This window comes from Tupaia chinensis, unplaced genomic scaffold, assembly GCF_000334495.1.
Source record: "Tupaia chinensis unplaced genomic scaffold, TupChi_1.0 Scaffold146740_1, whole genome shotgun sequence".
NCBI lineage: Eukaryota > Metazoa > Chordata > Mammalia > Scandentia > Tupaiidae > Tupaia > Tupaia belangeri.
The window spans coordinates 1,565,056-1,583,750 of NW_006206595.1; the positions used below are offsets into that span (position 1 = coordinate 1,565,056).

Below are 18,695 nucleotides of genomic sequence, written 5' to 3' on the forward strand. Positions count from 1 at the left end.
GCCCGCCGGGTTCGGGGCCCGCCCCCGAGGCGGGGCCGAGGGCGGGCCGAGGACCGGGGCGGGGACAGAGAGCTTGAGAGGAATGAAGGGGGCTCCGGCAAAAAGAGGAGAGGAGCGGGTGCGGGTGTTGAGACACGCCTGCCAGAGACTGTCCTGGAGGGGGGCCACTCCGGCCGGCGGCAGGGGCATCGACTTGATGACCTCGGCTGCCTCCACTGAGACTCCTTCTTGGGTCCAATGTGCGTGCCAGTGCTCCCGAGGACCCTGTTTGTCTAGTTTGCACATTTCTCCTTTCTTCGCCCCTTCCGCCGCACCTTCTCCGCTCTGCTCACCGCCTGTCTCCTGAGTCCCCAGACGGCCCTCCCCAGTTCCCTCTGCACACCGTCCCTGTGCCGCTACCTTTTACTAGTCACTTCCCTCACTAAGGACGGGAAACCGAGCTCAGGCACACGGACATCTGGCCCTGCTCTTCAATACTTCTTCGAACAGTGGAGATGGGGGCGCCCGGGACAGAAGCGACCTCAGAAGTGGGACATCATCCCTAACCTCTTCCCACCTCCTCCCTTTGGCCACCACCTTTCGGAGAACCAGGGTCTCCAAGAGCCTACGCTCCGCGCATTTGCTGCCCTCTGGCGGTCGAGTGTGAGCAGCACTGGGGACGAGCAGTGGGAGGGCAAAGCTGCCCACTCCCCGGACACCCCACCCTCCCCGAACAGGTCCTGGGATTCCCACTCTCTGGGCTCTGGGCCGTATCCCCTCCCATCCCACCTGGGCTGAGAGGTGAGTGAAGCAGGGCAGGCTGACTTTGAGAGACAGGAGGGACATCCAAGGGCAGAGGGAAGCGGTGGAGTGAGAGAGAGAGAATGAGAGGACAGTGATGCTGGCGGAAGGGCTAAGGGGTAGGAGCTACCCAAGCAGGAGAGACAGCTGGAGGGACTGTGCCATGAATAGTAATGCCACCGCCACCAACCACCTAATGTTGATTGAGTCCTTGGAATGTGCCAGCTTCTGTACTGAGCTCTTTGCATGGATTATCTAATTTAATCATCACAACCACTGTCTGAAATAAGTAGTATTATCATCTTCATTTTATAGGTAAGGGGACTGAGGTTTAAAGAGGTTAAATAATTTGTCCAAGGTCATAAGCTAGTAAGTGGCTGAACTGGGATTTGAATTTAAACCTGAGCAGCCTGACTCCAAAGCCATGTACTTCACTGCTGCACAGTACTTCCAAAGGCCTGTCTGCAGCTTTCCTGCAGTCCTCATTCCCCTGCAGAATTTGACACTATCGATGCAGCCCGCCACACTCTGTCCCTTGGCTTCTCTAACTCTACAGGAAGGAATTTCCCTCCCCACCTCCTTCAATGGCGCCTCCATTTCCTTTGCTCAAGCCTCCTCCTGTTCCCACTACTTAATTCTGCTTATCCCCCAAGGCCGAGGTCGTGGCCACCCTACCTTTCTCTCTCTGCTCCTCCCTTACATAAAAATAATAATGATAACTTGCGCAGGCCCCAGTGGTTAAGCACTGTGCAGAGAAAGCTGGATCCCTGCATGGCCCACCGGGGTTTGAATCTTAGTCCTAGGGATGTAAAAACCTGCTGTCCAGGGCCAGCAAGAGGCATGGGGGTTGAGGTGCTAGACTCCCACATGACCCACTGCAGTTCAAGTTTGGGTCAGTGACTTGCTCTCTCACTTTCTCTCTCTCTTTGGTGAGCACATGTGCCTGGTAGCAAATTTAAAAAATAATAGTAATAATAAACAGACTGGCCATGTGCACGAGCACCCAGGACTGACAGGATGGAGGACTGAACAGACCCTGTTGGGAGTTCTTTTTCTCGCTCTCTGTCTTGTGCATTTACTCTGGTAAAACAAATGACAAAAATAACAAAAACCCGGGGGCAAAAAACCCCAGCAGTAGTAATAGCAGTAACGTAATAGTCATGTGCTAGCGTGCTAGGCATGATGATTACGTAACACTACGCACAGCCCTGTGAGGGGATACTCCACCATCCCATTTTATAGTTGGTAAAACTGAGGTTTGGAATGGCTAAAGAATTTGCCTAATGTCACATAGCCAGTACCTTGGAGCAGTCCTGCCAAAATCGGTGTTGTTCAATGCCCTGCTGCACTCTCCAAGATTATCCGTGCTCACGGCTTTAAATACCTCCTCTAGAGGCAGTAGAGCCATGACCCCTGCAGGAGTCCGAAACCCTAGATTATCCACGTGAATCGACTAAGTAGCTTCGTGACCTTGGACAAGTCCCGTAACCTCTCTGGGTCTGTGTTTTCTCAGCTATCAAAGGGGCCAGTGAAAGGTGGCTGAGACCCGAGGGTAAGTGTAAGGCGTTCAGGGAGGAGAAAGCATTCCCTGTACCTTATGTGTCAGGCACGCCCTACCAACTGCGCTTTGCCACATGCTCTTTTCTAGCCTTTGTTCATGTTCTTTGCTCCAGTCTGGAATGTTCTCTGGGTCACTTTTTAAATCCTACTAACAATTCTTCAAAGCCCAAATCATACGTCACCTGCTCCAAGTTAAACCCCTTTTCCTCTGCTCGTTTCCTTTCTTCCTGCTTAACTCTAGTTGGTCCTTAAGCATCACCACATCCGGCAAGTCTTTCTTGACATCCCCTTGGGCTCCAGACCAGCTAACTGCCTCTGACAGCACTTCTCTCGCTTACCGTCTTACATTTCCTGCTAAACCACGAGCTCCCCGAGAACAGGGAGTCCTGTGTCCTTGGTACCAGGCACAAAGTCTGGCACATAGTAGGTACTCAACATTTTGTTGTTGTTGTTTAATTCAATCTTTGTTAACGTTTCTGTCATAATATTTATGACTTCCTTCCATTTTGCTGGATACATGTCTGTCTCTCTCCCTGAGTATAAAGTCCTTCAAGACGGGACAATTTTATATTTATCTTCATGCCTCCATTGTACCTAGACCAGTGCCATGCTTACAGCTAATTTCCTTTTCTTTTTAAAAATCTATTTATTATTGGGACTAGCTGTTGGTGTAATGGCTACATTGCGGAACTCCCATGTAGTTGACCGAGGTTCGAGTCCTGGGTATAGTGGCTTAAACTCATGCCGAGCTCATGTGTGTGCGTGCCCAAGATCCCGAAAGGAGAATGGAGGAGAAGGGACTGAGGCATGGTCCTCCCCCCGAGGGGTGATTTCTTGTTTTCTGTCTCTCTGTCTCTCTGGCGAGTACACATGCCTTATAGCAAAAACCTCTTAAAAAAAATCTATTTTTTATTATTATTAAAACATTTTTTTTTGAGAGGTTTTCGCTATAGGGCGCATGTGCTCGCCAGACAGACAGAGAGAGACACAGAGACAGAAAGCGAGAAATCACCCCCCAGAGGGGATGGTCACGCCGCAATCCCTTCTCCTCCATTCTCCTCTCGGGATCTTGGGCACACATGCACAAGCGCCTGGCGTGAGTTTTAAGCCACTGGGTCTGGGACGCGAACCACGGTTGACTACGTGGGAATCCAGCGACATAGCCATTACGCTAACTGCTGGTTCTCAAAAACAAATTTTTTTTAAGAGAGATTTTTGCTATAGGGCAAGTATATTGCTGGAGAGACAGAAAGTGAGAAATCACTGCCAACCCCCCCAGGGAGATGGCCACATCACAATCCCTTTTCCTCCATTCTCCTCTCAGAATCTTGGGCACGTATGCACAAGCGCCTGGCATGAGCTTCAAGACTTTGTGCACAGGACTTGAACCTTGGTCAGCCATGTGGGAGTCCAGTGATGTGACCACTATGCCATCTGCTGGTCCCTATTTGTTATTATTTTTATTTTGACCAGAGAGGGACAGACAGAGGGGGAAACGGAGAGTGAGAAAGCAAGCTTCTAGGTCTGGAACTCGAACCATGGTCAGATATGTGGGAGTCCAGTGCCCCAACCACCACACTACCTGCAGGCCCCAACAGCCAATTTTCTTATCTGTAAAATAAGGATGATAACAATAGCTACTCCATAGGGTTGCTATAAAGGGCAAGATGTGAAAAGCACTTTGTAAACTTTAAACTACAAGGACAATGTTGCTTTGGAGTTTGGGAGGAGTTAGGGGTGCAGCTATGGTATAAAGAGAACTCTATTTGGAATCAGATGCTATGGGTTCAAATCATACCATAGGCACATAACCATGCCAACTTATATAAACTACTAAGCCCTTCTGAGCCTTACTATCTGTCTTCCCACTGGTCAGACAGGTATAATGACGCCTACCTTGCTGGGTTGTGACGATTAAATGAGCTCATATACAGAAACATCTGCAGGCCTAGTGCAGTGGAGTGCTCTGTATGGTTCGTGGCTAAACAGGGTTTGATGGGAGATTATTTGAGTTGGATAAGGGTGGCTTCCCTCAAAGCTTTAGTTGCAGACCTCAGATTCCAAGTGTCTGTTGGTCAACTTTGGCTCAATGTCCTCAAGTGAGTTCAGCAACCTCATCCCAGAGTCGCTTCCTCCCCGACCCTCCCCCATTGCCTCTGTCAGTGGTGACTTCTTCTTTCCAGTCCCAGAGGCCTGAACCCTGGAGTCATTCTTAACTCATACCTCTCTTCCCCGCCCCCGCCCCCGGCACCAGTTGGTCGCCATGGCCTGTCAATATTTCCTTGGAAACACCTCACCCACCCTCCCTTCCTCTACTCACATGGCCACTGCCACCAGCTGGCCTGGCCCTTGAGGCTTCCCTGCAGGCCCACATTGCTGGGAAAGCCTCCTAAATCACCTCCTCCAGTCTCAGCTCCCTCTCATCAGCTACCCCATTCACTTCCTCAGACACTGCTCTTACCAAGTTACTGTCCTGCACCAGAATGGCAGAGGCTCCCTATTTCCTACTGTATAAAATCTAGCCCCCCAAGCCCTAGCCCACAGATCTACTCCCCCTGTGGGCTCCAGGGAGCTAGGACTCAAAAACAGGCACACTCATCTTCCTGCTTCTCCTCTCTTTCTGGATTCAGCACCTGCACCCCCTCACCTCCCTGCACTCACTACCACCAACCCAAGTCTCAGCGCTTCTCTAGATAGGGCAATTCGCTGGGGCACTAAATGAGAAAATGCATATAGAACACTTAGCACAGTGTCTGGCTCTGAGCGAGGTCTCGACATGGAGCAGCTGTCTTATTGTCAGTAGTATACCAGATAGCCGACAATACTCATCATCGACTCAAAGTAAGGAAATGGGGCCATAGGAGAGATAGGATAGGAGGAGAAGGCAGAGGTGGGTCTGAGGAAGGAGGGGTCTGGTCGTTACTCACGGTGCTGTAGTTGCTGAAGAGGCCCAGGGTCGGAGCCGGCTCCAGTGGGAAGGGCAGGATCTGCTTGAGGTCCAGAGGGGGCTGCCTGCTGGGGGGAGAGGGAGGGGCCCCGCCCGGCTCAGGCTGCCTGAAGGGCAGAGAAAACATTTTGTGGGGCAGGAAGACTGAAGCTTGGGAATCCCACCCAAGTCCGTTGGTCTAGTTCCCTAGCCAGGGCCCCCTCTCTCAGAAGTGTGAGCCCCCTCCCCGTACACGCACACGTATGTGCACACGTACACTTCCCCTGCTGGCTCCGGAGCACTGGAGCATGGTGCCTTGTGGGCCTGGGGGAGGGTGTAGACACAGCCTTCCCTGTAGAGGTGGTTTTCACTTCTCCCTTCTCCGACCTCCTTCCTCGGAGACCTTCAGACGCGTTACAGACCCAGGAAGAACCTAGACCTTTCAAAGGTTGTTTTCACCAGAACTCAGAGCCCCAATCCCAGGCCGCTCCCTCACTTTTCCTTTTCCCCAGGAGACCCTAAAGCTTTGTATTACCCCAGGAAGAACCAAGTGAAGGGGGTGCTTATTCCACTGCCCAGAGGGGAATACTGAGGCCTAGATCTGCAGGGGGCTGCTGAATCTTTCAGGATCCCTGGAGTTAGGATCTCATCCCAGTTATAATTCTTAATGAGCTGCGGACATCTCTGGGGTTCGGGAGTGGGTGGGTGACATTTACTCGGGAAGGTGGACCACCTGGGCCTTTCTCAGGGCCCCCTTTCCCGACCTTTCTGTCTACCCCATGCCTCTCTGTCTCACTGGGGTGCTCAGCTCCAGTTCCGCAGGAGGAACGTGCCTCTGGGGGGGAAATGCCTGGGTCTGCCCCAAGGGGAAACGAAAGCCCAGCCCAGCTAATCAACTACCCCCTCAAACCTGCTTCTCCTCTCCCCCCACAGTCATGGGAGGAACACCAGGCTCCAAAGAGGCCCTCAGGACCCTTCTAGGCTTCCACTAGCTTAGCTTCCTTTGCAACCCTGCTGTCCACCAGTTGTGGGGAGCTCTGGCTCCCTGCCACTATCCAGCAATCCCCTGCCAACAACAGGGGCTCCCAGGAACAGCGCAAACCCAGAAGCTGCATGTCTGGTTCCGTCCTCCTTGACCTTACCAGGGCAGAGGGTCCCTGGGATCCTTTCCTGTTCCCTTCAATAGAGACTGCCCCTTTTCATACCTTCAGTTTCTGGTGCCCGCTGCCCCCAGGCAGTGGCCTGGCCCTGGCCCCCCAGGGGCCTGGGCCTGACAGCGTCCCCTTCCCTTGGTTCTGCCCTCTGCCCCCTCCCTTGCCAGCCCCCTCCCCCAGCCCAGTCAGTAGAATCAGCCAATCAGAGTCCTAGAAAAGTGGGGCAGAGGGGAGGGCGGGGGAGCAGGGATTAGGGGAATCTGAGGCGAGAGGGAGGGGGTGGGGAGGGCTCAGGCACAGCTGGGGGCAGGGAGCTGGTCCAGAAAGGTCTGGAGGGGTCTGTCTTTTCCACCCAGTGCCAGGATGGGGTGGCCAGGGTGCTTGAGGCACAGAGGGGTCAGGGCTGCTGGGAGCTTGAGCTCCAGAATTTTAAGGGCTAAGGGGAAAGGTAGGATGCTTGGCTTTGGTCCTTGAGCGGCCGGGGGCCTGAGTGCCTGTGTCCATGTCCTCCTTTGCCACCTTCAGAGTTGGGATGGGGTGGGAGAAGAGAGACTGATGGACAAAGAAAGTGAGCGAGAATGGGAGCGTGGTGGAGGCAGAAATAAGCAACAGAAAAGGTACAGAGACACAGAGAGAAAAAAGGACAGACAACAATCGAGAGATGGAAGAGTGAAATGACATAAAAACAGACACAGAACTAGACGCGGAGCTCGAGCCTAAGTAGAAAGACAGAAGCTGGGGAGAACGAGAAAGATGAAAGGAGAGAGAGGGACAGGCTGACGGGGCAGCTTGACCATCTCCCCTTCCTGGTCTGTCCCCTCTGTGCCCCCCCTCCTCGCTGCCTGGCACACGAGGCCAGGGCAGCCTTAATGAGCCCCGGGTGGCACCAGGAATGGTGCGAGAAACCTGAGTGCTCCCAGAGTCCCCAGCACCAGCACCCCCCACAGCTGGTTTGGCGCTGGCACTGGCCCTGCTCCTGCCCAGAGCACCAGAGACCATGGCTTGGCTCCCTGACCCTTTCCCTGGCTCCAGACCCTCTAGGCTCCCACCCCTCAAACCCGTCTTAGAGGAGAGAGCTGAGTTCCTGAAAAAGAAGCAGAAAACAATTTCTCGAGGAGCCACTATATGCCAGGTAATGAACTCCCAGCACTGGCACATTTAATCTCTGAGGTTTTAATCTCTGATTCTACGAAGTAGCTGATACTACTTTTTCCGTTCCATACGAGGAAACTGAGACTTAGTGAAGTTTAAAAACTTGGCTGATGTCACGTAGCCTGTTAGAACCGGGGCTGGATTTGAATCAAGATCTGCCGCACTCTATAGCAAATTCTTTCTCTGCTACATCACTCCCCAAGGGCTCCAGTGTAACTCTGAAGCAGAGCTCTGAACACAGGCTTCCATCTTGTTCAGGAGGAAGGGGAAAGGCAAGTCCATGCACTTTCTGGGGTCAGAGTCCTCATTTTTGCTCCAATGGAGAGGTGGCAGAAAACAGGTAGAGGGGTGAGAAAAAAGGGTCCGCCGCCACTCTGTTCTCTATGGCCGGCAACTCATCTTTTCCACTGATGCGAGCCCTGGAGGTGGGAGGCGGGGGAAGGAGAGGGGGAAGTGGGAGGCAGGGGTGAAATGAGGGTAGAGCGAGGGGAGGAAGCACTGGCAACTGGAGAGTCATTGTCCCCTTCCCAGGTTCCTGAGTTCACTCCACCCTGAGGCCTGAGGTGGGGACAGGGCAGATGGCAGCTTATGGGCGGGCAGAAACAGGCTCTTGGTTTCATGTCACCCGAATCTCAGGCCCCTCTCCCTCTTTCTGAGAATAATGAGTTGCCACGTTTGGAGGGCTTACTGTGGCGGGGCAGTTCACATACACAGCCTCCCAGCAAAGGTGGCCCTGCTCTCTGGCTGGGTGACTGGCTAGTTTCTTGGACTCTCAGTCTCATTTCTCACCTGCCAAGTGAGGACACCAGTACCTGCCTCACAGAGTTCTTAAGAGGATTGAAGGGATCCATGTACAGTGCTGGCAGGCCACACTGAGAACTCAATAAACGTTTGCTGAATAAAGGAATCCTCGTCTTATAGGTGATGCCAATTGGCTCAGAGAGGGTGAGTTAGTTGAGCAAGGTCACACAGCTAGTGAAGGATTTGAACCTGTCTGTCTGGCTCAGAGACAGCGCTCTCAGGCACTACGCTTTCCTGGGTAGGCTGGGAAAGGGAGGGGGGAAAGGCAGGAATTACATGTAGGAAGGTCTCAGGAAGAAGGAACTGAGGTAGGAAACCTGGGGTGTTTGACATCTGTCTTCAGGTGAGGGCTTCAGGCAGGTTTGGAGAAAGGTAGAGAACAAACGAGTGCGCGTGTGTGTGTGGGGGGACACGGGCGCACACGCATGCACGCATGCCACCCACGTCAGGCAGGGCAGGGAGGAGCTGGAGCCTGGCAGGGGCAGGCCACTCCAGAGGGAAGCTCATTAGAGTAATTGCCTCCAGCAGATAGAGCCCCACCCAGCTCCATGGGGACTTGCTAAATGCTTTATTAAAGACAGTTGCCAACACACTGTGGGGGGTGAACCTGCAGACCCTTGGATGGATGTCTGTCTGTCCACATGCACATCCTACTTATACTTAGCCTTTGGCATTTTGATCCTGCTCAGGTTTCCTGCCAGCCCTAACCAAGACCAAGCCACATCTGGCCCTCTCCACTCCACCGAGACCTGGTCTTTTCCTTTTTCCTTCTTCTCTTTCCCGCTAGGTCCAGAGCCCCAGCCTCTTGGCTACCTTGCATGGGACCTGGGGCCTAGAGCCCGGTGGTAAAGAACAGGAGTGTCTGCTGTGAGCTGGCTCAGGGAGTGGCTGGCCTGGGTAGGAGCAGGAGCCAGGAAAGGTGTTAGGGTAGGGCTGTGGGTTAGTGTTGGTCTGAAGACTGAGCCAGAATGAGATTAAGATCAGAGAGTGGTATTGGGGTTAGGGTTGCAAGTAGTCAGGGCCCAAGGTGGTGAAAAGCACAGGTTAGCGCTGGTTTAAAATGAGAATTTGACTCTGGAGCCAAGGGAGAAATCAGGAGCTCATCTCTAATCCACCTCTCTTCCCCTTCAGACCTTTGCCATCTCCTCCCTTAGAAATGACTAAAATCAGGTGGGGGTTTGGGGGGCCTCAAAGCTCTGAGTATTTTCTTCTTGACTGAGTCCCATGTATCTATCTGTCTCGGCTGCCTCGATTCCCCCATCCTGGCAGGAGTCAGGCTGAAGACTGGAAAGGCTTTGAAGTCAAAGATGAAAGAGACAAGGGGATGATTATGAACAACTATCCAAAACATCATCCTTAATAACCCCAGGTTGGATGCGGGTAGGGGCGGGGCCTCTGGGAGAGGTGGCCCAGAAAGAAGAGCAGGGAGACCCCTGGTAAATCTATCCCAGCCGACTGGAAAAGCCTCCAGTGGCTCCGTCCTCTTACCCTGCAGGGACTCCAAAAGGATGGTACTGAAAGGCTCCACCGGGAACCTGAGTGCACAGCCCCCACCTTAACCAGGGGCCCAGATTCTAGGCGTTGAGCAGGCAGCTGGACCTCACAGACCAGGCAAGGGCATCTTAGGTCTCCTCCAGGGTCACCGTGCACACGGCCTCAGTGGACCTCAGCATTCAGACCTGAAAACCTTGGTATGGGCCTTGAGGGTGGGCCTGGGCCCTGGCTGGCAGTTGCCTCCCTCTCTCCCTCTCACAGAAGGCTACGGAGTGTGGGCCCCACCGGCTTTCCCTCCCCCTCTGAGCCTGGCACAGGACGGGGTTAATTACAGGGTCCATCCTCCGGGGAGATGTGGTAGGGTCCAGCTGGTGGCTGGGGCACCAGTTTCAGAGAACTTGGCCTCAGGCATCCTCCCCGTGATGGTGACGGGGTCTTGGTTGGGCTCAAGCAGGTCCCTCCCTGATGTCCTCTGCAGGTCCTGCTGACCAGGGAAAGTGGTGCTCGCACGTGCCTGAGCTGAGCGAGCGTGACGCTGCCTCTGGGGCCTGTGCCCAGGGTGGAACCAGGGTGCATGGATTGCACAGGTTGGAGGAATGTGGAGCCTGTGCTCTGGGGGGCCGAGTCCAACAGGGCTGGCTGGCGGGAATCACTCTAGGGTGGGGGTAGCGCTCACAGAAGGGAGGGGGATACCGGCTCCTGCTAGAGATGCTCTTGGGAAGGAAGCAGGCAGCCGTCATTCATGCCTTCGTTCACTCATTCATTTCATAGAGGGAAGGAGCGCCAGGAGGGGTGAGACGTAGAGTGGTGAGGGAGACTGAGGGCACGCGGGGAAGGAGAAAGGATGGAGGGTAGAAGGGTGGGGGGAGGCCACTAGTGGGAAGTCAGTCCATGGGGTAGGAGGGCAAATGATGGAAGGAAGAAGCCCTGCTGCTGGGTAGACAAATAGCAGAGGGCCCGGGGGAGGGATGAGGGCAGGAACCACTCAAGCCCTCGGGCACCTGCATGGAACCAGAAGACCCCAGTGTGGGGCAGGGAGACCACAGGTGTCTGGGCCTGGTGGAGGTTCCCACCATAAACAGGCCCAAGGAACCGGCCTAGCCAGGGCAGAGGGCGGAGGGCAGAGGTCAGAGTAGGCCTGTGGACTCTTGTGCAGGCAGGGCGGAAGGTAGGGAGCTGATGCAGAGCCCAGAGCTCGGCTAGGCCCTCTCCTCCCCCACCCTGGGGCTCCCTTCCCGATGTAGGTCATGAGGATGGGGTGGCTGTGGCCGACGGGCTGTCAGAACCCAGCGGGACTTCCCCTCCCCCACCTCACTCTCCCGTCGCCCCTCCCTCTCCTGGTGCCCCCGGCCCAAGGCAGGGGTGGAGGGGAAGAAGGAAGACGGGAAGGAAGGGCCCAGACTGCCTGAGCAGGGAGAAAGGGGCAGGTCCCGGCGTGTTGGGGCAGGATGGCTGCGGAGACAGGCTCTGAGCCGCAGGAGCCCTGGGATGGACAGTTTCCCACCCTCTCTTCTCCCCAGCCCCATATCTCTAGCCCTCAGGTTCCTACCTCCCACCACACTCACCTCGAAGCTACACCCACCATCTCCCCCCTCCCGCCCCCCACTTCCTCCTTCCCTCTTATCCTGGGCCCAGAAGGATGTCGGAGTGTCTAAGCCAAGGGTCGGGAAGACGCAGGGGGGGACGGGTCAGACCCTTTCCCCCAACTCCAGCAGCCCAGGACCGGCCCCCTCCCCCAGCCTCTCGTAGACTGTCATATAATATTCATGAGCCTCATGAATACGCAATGTTCTCATTATGGGGCCGGGGTCTCACTCCGCTGACTCCCCCTTTGCCGCTCCCTAGATTACCAGGAGAGCGGCAGCTAGGGGAGAGGGAAGAGGGGACCCCAGATGTGGAGCCAGATGAAGGGGGAGGGGGAACCGGTCGCTGACGGGCGGCCGCAGTCACCGCGGTGCGGGGAGGTTGGGGGGTGACCCACTGAGAGGCACCCAGGAGCCTGGAGCCTGGAGTCGCAGAGCCCACTCACCGAGGATCATGCTGGGGACCCAGGCGCCCGGGGGTCCGCGTCGCTCCGCAGCAGGTGAAGACGGGAGGGGGGGCCTGGGCGCCGAGGGCTCCGCGAGGGGGCGTCCTGGCCTCTCCGGCTTCCTCCCGCCTCTGCTCGCCGCCCTGGTCTCGGGGCTTACGGTGTCGCTGCAGCCTGGGCTGGGGGGCCAAGACGTCTGCCAGACCGTGCGAAGAGACAGAAGGAGCAGGAAACTAAGATGCCTGGGGTCCCAGCCAGGGCTGAGGGCGGGACGTCTGGGTCTAGGCTGATGCAGGGCGGGGTATGTCGAAGTACTCTGGGAGGGATGGAACTGGGTTGGTGGGACCCCTGAATCCCCTCCAGAATGACGTGCTGGGGCGGGGCCGAAGTAGGTGCGGCAAGAATGTTTAGGTCCTGGTTTGTTTTTCTGGCTTTGGAACAATATGCTGGGGGTTGGGGCCTGGAGGCGAAATGGAGGGTCGTAGATAGATCCCAGGTTGATCTCTGGCTGGGGTGTGAATGCCTGGGCCCTCCGGGAAGGTCTGAGTGAAGCTACTGGAAATCAGTGAACACGAGGAAGGGGAAACAGAAGCAGGTAACCAGGATCGCCAGGACAGCAGGACGATGACAGAAGATCCAGAACTGAGGCACGATCTTGTGGAGATGACCTGGATTGGGGTGTGTGTATGTGTGAGCGTCTACCCAGGGCCGAAATCCAGGCCATTCCCTGCTAATGTGGGCTTCTATTGAAGAGGACCGGTGGGGGGTGTTTGGTGGAGGTAGGGGAGGACAGAGTGTGCAAACTGAGGGAATGCTGGGGGCGCCTGCAGGACACAGGGAGCTAAGGGCCGACCGGGGAACGGGGCTGCGGGTGAGCACAGCTGGAGTCTGGGAGTCTGAGAAGTGCCTAGGGAAGATGTAGCCCGGGCCTGTCTGTACCTGCCTTAAGAGGGAGGATGGCAGGCGGATTTCCCAGAATGCCAAGCAGTCCGCTTCAGGCCAGCCCCAGCCTGAGGGAAAGGGGGTGTGGCTGGGAACTAGAACTCTTGGGATTTAGGAGGGTGGAGGCAGAGAGGAGGGGGTCTGAGAAAGGGACTGGATTCTTGGAACTCTTCAGGAAGGGTTCTGGAGGGAATTGGGGACTAAATGGCCAGTTAAGGTGCAAGAAGTTGGAGTTCCAGCTTCTGGGCCCCAGCAATCTCTTGCCCTCACCCCGTTGATCTGGTGTAGAGAAAAGATCTAGGGCCATCTCTGTGGCCTGCTGGTTAGGGCGACCGGATCTCTCATGGCTAACTGTGGTTTGAGCCTGGCCCCAAAAGCTTGAGAAACACGCCAAACATGGGTGTGTACATTCAAAGTCCTGATAGACTGGGAAAATTAAGAGGGATCGAGGCATTCCCTGCTCTGTTGAGGGGAATCCTTTCTCCTCTGTCTCTGACTGTGGTGAGTCCACATACCAAATAAATAAAGAGACAGAGAGACAGAGGGAAAGTGAGATATCACACTCTCAGGGGAAAGGAGGGATGGCCACACTGCAACCCTTCCTTTTCTGTTCTCTCAGGATTTTGGGCATGCACACAGATGTGCCTGGCGTGATTTTCAAGCTGCCGGGCCTGGGACTTCAACTGTGGTTGGCTACATGTGAATCCAGCACCTTAACCACCACACCATCTGCTGGCCCCCATCTGGGAAGTTTTTAAAAAATCTGTTTCTGCACCTGCCAAGATGCTCCAGTTCAAGGGCAAGAGAATGCTGGGGATGCCGGTGCCTTGGTCTTGTTCTGATTCAGAGCCCCAGACATCTCAGGGCAGTGGGGCTTTGCTGCCCAAGTCTGGCCTTGGGAGAGGAGATGAGGTCACTGAGTCCATTGGACGAGGTCCTCCTAGGCTAGTCTCAGAGCCTAGTGGTTAACAGAGCTGGCATTGCCTGAGTTCCAGCTTCGGTAGCTTGAAAAACATGCTATGTGTGTGTGCCCCAAATCCCAACAGGATGGAGAAATGGAGAAGGGATTATGGCGTGATCATACCCCAACTGGGGTTGCTTTCTCCCTCTCCCTCTCTCAGGCACATACACTCACTCTCTGGCAGGAAAAAAAAAAATCTTCTCACTCTGGATCCCACCCACCACCGCACCGTTCAACTCCAATATCACAAAGATTGCTTCTCCTTAGACCCAATCCTCCTTTCCTCTTCTCACTCTTTCTTCTCCTGCGTGAACTAAACAGGGTCAGCATCAGGCATGGCTGGTCAGTGATGGAGACCCCTTTGCCCCCAGCCCTTGTCCACTTTCTTACAGTGCCCCCAGGGACTCTGGGTTACAGAGCTCTCAGAAAAAGGGTTGCTTAGCTTACCAAGGGGAGGCAGCTGGCTAGAGGGCGGGGTGACCTTGCAGGCAGCTTTGGGGGGGAGGTGGACAGTGTGCAGGGTGAATTCATTATTGATGAGCCCTGCACCCCGGGCTACTAATGAGCCCAGGCCGGCTGCTCTAATTGATGTCAAGAAACTTAAGACCCCCAGATCAGCTTCCCGCCTGCCAGCTGCCTCTCAGAGCCCCCTTCCCCTCTCTGCCTCCCCTCCCCCGCCACTCTCTTCACTTCCTAGGGCTTCCTTCCTTCTCTCCATCTCTGTCAACTGAGACAAGAATAGGGCTCAGGCCTTCTCGCCTCCCCCTACCCCTGCTCCTCCGGATCATTCTAGTCCTCAAGGCGCACTTGCTCTGGAGGGCTGAGAGATCTGGGAGAGGGAACAGAACAGAATCTGAGAATTATTGCTCAGGGACAGAGTGGCTTGTGCTAGATTACATCTGCGCATTTCTGGGCCCAAGGAATTCCTTCCTTGCATGTGCATCCATGGAGAGACCATGTCACCCTTGTGAAAGTACAGAACCATCACACGGTGACACCCCCATAGCTCCAGCCACATACTCACAGCCTACTTCCCCTCCTCATTTCCTCCCGACAACAGTGAAAGAAATGCCAGATGTGACCCCTAGAGTTTGCTGTCACCCCCTTCTCTCTCTCAAGAGCAGAGACTCTTCTTGATGTAGCAAAAGTATGAGATTTCCTTCCTTGAGAACTTCGGGTATCTTATACCATGGCAGCCGTCCTTGCCAATACTGGGTGCTTCTTTGCCTCGTTTCTTCCTCCCTGTTATTCCCTCTTCATTTGTGGGTTCAGGGAAGACATTCCTGAGGTATAGAATTCTAAGAAGTCCTAGATTGGAGTGTGGTCCAGGCTCAGACTTCCAGGAGAGGGCTATTTTGAGGTGAAACAGGCCGCTATGCAGTTAATACAAATAGCTCCGTGTGATGGGGAGAGGGTGAGGTAGTCCTCATACCCTCCCTTCCCAAAATTCCTATAAATTTGTGGGTATGCTGCCCTCTGGTGGCTAAATTCTGGCCTAGTCGGACACGGACATCTTCGCCTGCAATAACCCCATTTCTCTCCTTTTTGCTGCACATTAGGATAGGCCTGGAGGAGAAAAGAAGACCCGGAGGGACTATCTTACTTTATAGGGTCTCTTCAAAGAGCTGGACTATATGACAGGTTGGTTAAGAAAGAAGGTTTTCATAGATAAGTCTGCATTTGACGCTACTCTGCCACTCACTCTGTGACCTTGGGCAAGTAACATAAGCCCCCTGGGCCTCAGTTTCTCCTAGTATAAATAGGGTTAAGAGTACCTACTCCACGGAACACAAATAAAATGAGATAATGTATATAAACTATTTAGCACCCCCTTTCCCGTCAGCATACAGTAGCAATGAAAAAAAACAAAACAAAACAAAAACAACCTAACTGGCAGTGTTTTTCTTCCAATTTAGTTCCACGGCTTTTTCCTCAACTCATTCTGATTTGGGGAAGTCCAGGTGAGTCTTCTGGACCATCTTCCCTAACCTTCGACTTCGATCTCTGCATTCTCTAGTCCTCGAACCCAAAGAGAAGTGGTTCCTTCCCTTCTCACTTAGGGGTGTTGGGGACCAGATCTCTAGAGTTTGGGTGAGGGGCTGAAGAATCAAGCCTTCCTTTCTTCCCTTTCATCAACTCTTTTACCTAAAATAAGGGACCCTAGAAACTAGCTTCACAGTTGCTTGGGGTCATATTCCTGGCTCCCAATGGTAAGAAGCTGTGAGAGACACAGGCATCTCCTTCCTACCAATTCGGCCGATTCTAGATGGGTTTGAAAAGCGCGGGGCAGGAGGACAGATTCCAGCTCTGGTCAGTGAGGGCACTGGGTTGGGTTTATTGCACTTGCAACAGAGTTTAAATAAGTCCTGGGTGTCTGGGGCCGAGGTGACGGGAGGGCTGGGTGGGGAGAGGAGGGGCAGCGTCAGTGCAGCTGGCGGGCAGAACCCAAATCCTGTAGGCCCAGGGCAGTGGGCTCCTCTTTCTCTGGGGGACTCGGAGGGCCTGTATCTGGCCAGCCTGAGGTTCCAGATCTGTTGCCATCAGGATCCTGGGCAATTCCTGACTTCTCCCAAGCTGAGGGTGAACTGGGCCTATAGATCCGGGTCTGGAACAGGCCCAAATGTAGTCCTGGATCTGGCTGGATTGGGTTACCAATGTCAGAGTCTGAGTTCCAGATCAACCCCAGGCCTCAGAACCCCATCTGAGTTCTACTTCCCCTTGGAGCTGGGTTCTGGGCCAGCACTGATCCTTGTTTGGGATCTGTCCTGAGCTGGTCCTGGGGCACCATCCACAGTTAGTGTTCCTTGTTGGCCCACCAGGGTGGGGGATGTCCAGAGCTGCCAGGTCTCACTCCCCAGGTTTCAGGTTCTTTGCTGGGGGCTTCTGGCAGGGCTAAGGACGGAGCTTTGCAGGTTGGAACTAGACAGGAAGTCCTTGTGGTGTCTGAACCAAAGAAATGCCAGTAGATTCCTTAGTTCCCAGTTGTCTTCAGGAAACTCTCTCCAAAATGCAAAAGCTGCATTTTGGGGCCTCTGTCCTTGGATCTGAGTTCCCCCATCCATGAAGAGGGCATGTGTAAACGAGGGTCCTTCACAGTGCATGGGGGGGAGGGATCCCCAGCTTCTCACCCCCCGGCTCTGGCCCTTCAAGTATGTCTCTGGGCTGGGGAGAGGAGCATCTCCCTGGCCCTCAGCACCTTCAAAAAGCACTCAGTCCCCTCTCTGTCATAGACAGATGGTGGGGGACTGGGTCTTCAGGATTGGGAGTCTGGGATCAAGAAGACTCAGGCATCAGATGTGGCTGGAGGCTTGAGCTGAGCTTTCTCCATGGCCGTGCCATATGGGAGGGAGCGTTTGAAGAATCCGAGCTGGTGAAAGGGAAAGGAAAGAGAGTTTAGGTATTCTAGTTTCTGTTTCTCCCTGGCCCTTGTTCTAAAAGGGAATGAAGAGGACTCTGGTGCCTCCAACATTCCTGTTTTACAAAAGTAACTTCTGAATTCAAGCTAAGACTTCAAGAGGTCCAATGAGCTGAGGAGGGCTAAAATTAGGAGTGGTTTGATATGGGTGGTTGAGTATCTTTCCCCAGTGCCATAAAAATGACTCCTCTTAAACCAAGAATGGCAAGGTTTGAACTTAAGAGCCAAGTCTGATTGCCTAGTAGCGGTTGTCTCTCTCTCTCTCTTTTAATTGCTAGAGGGCACATGTGGTCACCAGAGACACAGGGAGAGTGAGAAAGCACACCCCCACCATGGGGCATGATCGCACTACAATCCCTTCTCCTCCATTTCTCAGCCTGCTGAGATTTGGAGCACACATGCATATGTGCCTGGAATGTTTTTCAAGCCGCTGGAGCCAGGACTCCAGTTGCAGTTGAGCATGTGAGGCCCAGCTTACCTTAACCAGCAGGCTATGGAGCCAGCCTGTGGCTGCCTCTTGAGGCCATGAATCACTTCTAGGAGATGAGCAATTAGTCATGGCTGCCATGGGTTTTTTGAGAAAGTGATAGCACAAATGCCATACATTTACCATCTACAGATTGCTCTGCTTTTGCAAATATAGGGAAACTCATCTTGAGTCCAGAGGACTCTTTCTAAACCAGAGGCTGTAGAATGAAAGGCGGGCTCCTGTAGGAGGGATCAGAATGGGATGCATGTAGCCAGGACAGAAGTGGAAGAGCATAGCTGGAGAACTGATTTGGAGGAGGACTTGGGCCTGTGCTGAGTCAAAGGCAGAGCCTGACGAGACAGTGGCCAAGTCATAGGCAGGATGTGGCTGACCTTGTAGAGGATGTAGATGAGCAGACCCAAGAGCAGGAGGCCAAAGAGGATGGCTAGGATAATGATCCACAGGGGGACACCTTGACTGCCTTCCGCCTTGGTCCACTGTACGGCTGTGGCCACCTGAGGAGCAAAGGGGGTATGGTCACTGAGAACCCAGAAATTCCTCTTCCCCTATGCTTGGCCCCTATTTGTCACTGGATCTAGACCCACCCCCTGCCTCTTATTAGAGCTAACTCCATTCTGAGCTTAAGTTTACATCGCCATGGGGCCAGCACATGGAGTGGTGATCAAGGTGCTGGACGCTCTCACATGGCTGACCACGGTTCAAGTCCTGGACCTGATGGCTTACTTTCTCACTCTCTCCCCCCCCCCCCATCATGTCTCTCTCTGGTCAAATTAAAGTAAATGACTGAATAAATAAAAATCAATAAATACTTCTTTAAAAAAATTTACATTCCCAAAAAGTGCAGCATTGTCTCGTACTTTTTAGTCTTCACATCTGCGATTCCCTCTTCAGAACATTCCTTTCTCGAATGATTAGAATGATTAGTCTGGTTAGTTCCTGTCTTAGCTTGATCATCACCTTGTCCCCCCCCCCCCCCGGCTTCTCTGAAACA

The 18,695-nt window shown here is 54.0% G+C and overlaps 2 protein-coding genes across 2 annotated transcripts in view; both read right to left on the reverse strand.

Moving 5' to 3' along the window:
- The window catches only part of ZNF385A (zinc finger protein 385A), a gene marked incomplete at its 3' end in the record, with an annotated part of 24,787 nt that extends 10,003 nt beyond the window's left edge, over window positions 1-14,784 (reverse strand). The window contains 7 exon segments of the mRNA XM_014584386.1: window positions 5,268-5,365; window positions 5,368-5,394; window positions 6,472-6,591; window positions 11,718-11,731; window positions 11,897-12,092; window positions 14,569-14,628; window positions 14,763-14,784. Of these exon segments, the coding sequence (XP_014439872.1) occupies window positions 5,268-5,365; window positions 5,368-5,394; window positions 6,472-6,591; window positions 11,718-11,731; window positions 11,897-12,092; window positions 14,569-14,628; window positions 14,763-14,784 (537 nt within the window).
- A 1,326-nt stretch (window positions 14,785-16,110) lies between these two features.
- ITGA5 (integrin subunit alpha 5) overlaps window positions 16,111-18,695 on the reverse strand; it is a gene marked incomplete at its 5' end in the record, with an annotated part of 23,674 nt that continues 21,089 nt past the window's right edge. Inside the window, 2 exon segments of the mRNA XM_006169129.3 lie at window positions 16,111-17,166; window positions 18,076-18,198. Coding sequence (XP_006169191.2) covers window positions 17,083-17,166; window positions 18,076-18,198 — 207 coding nt within the window.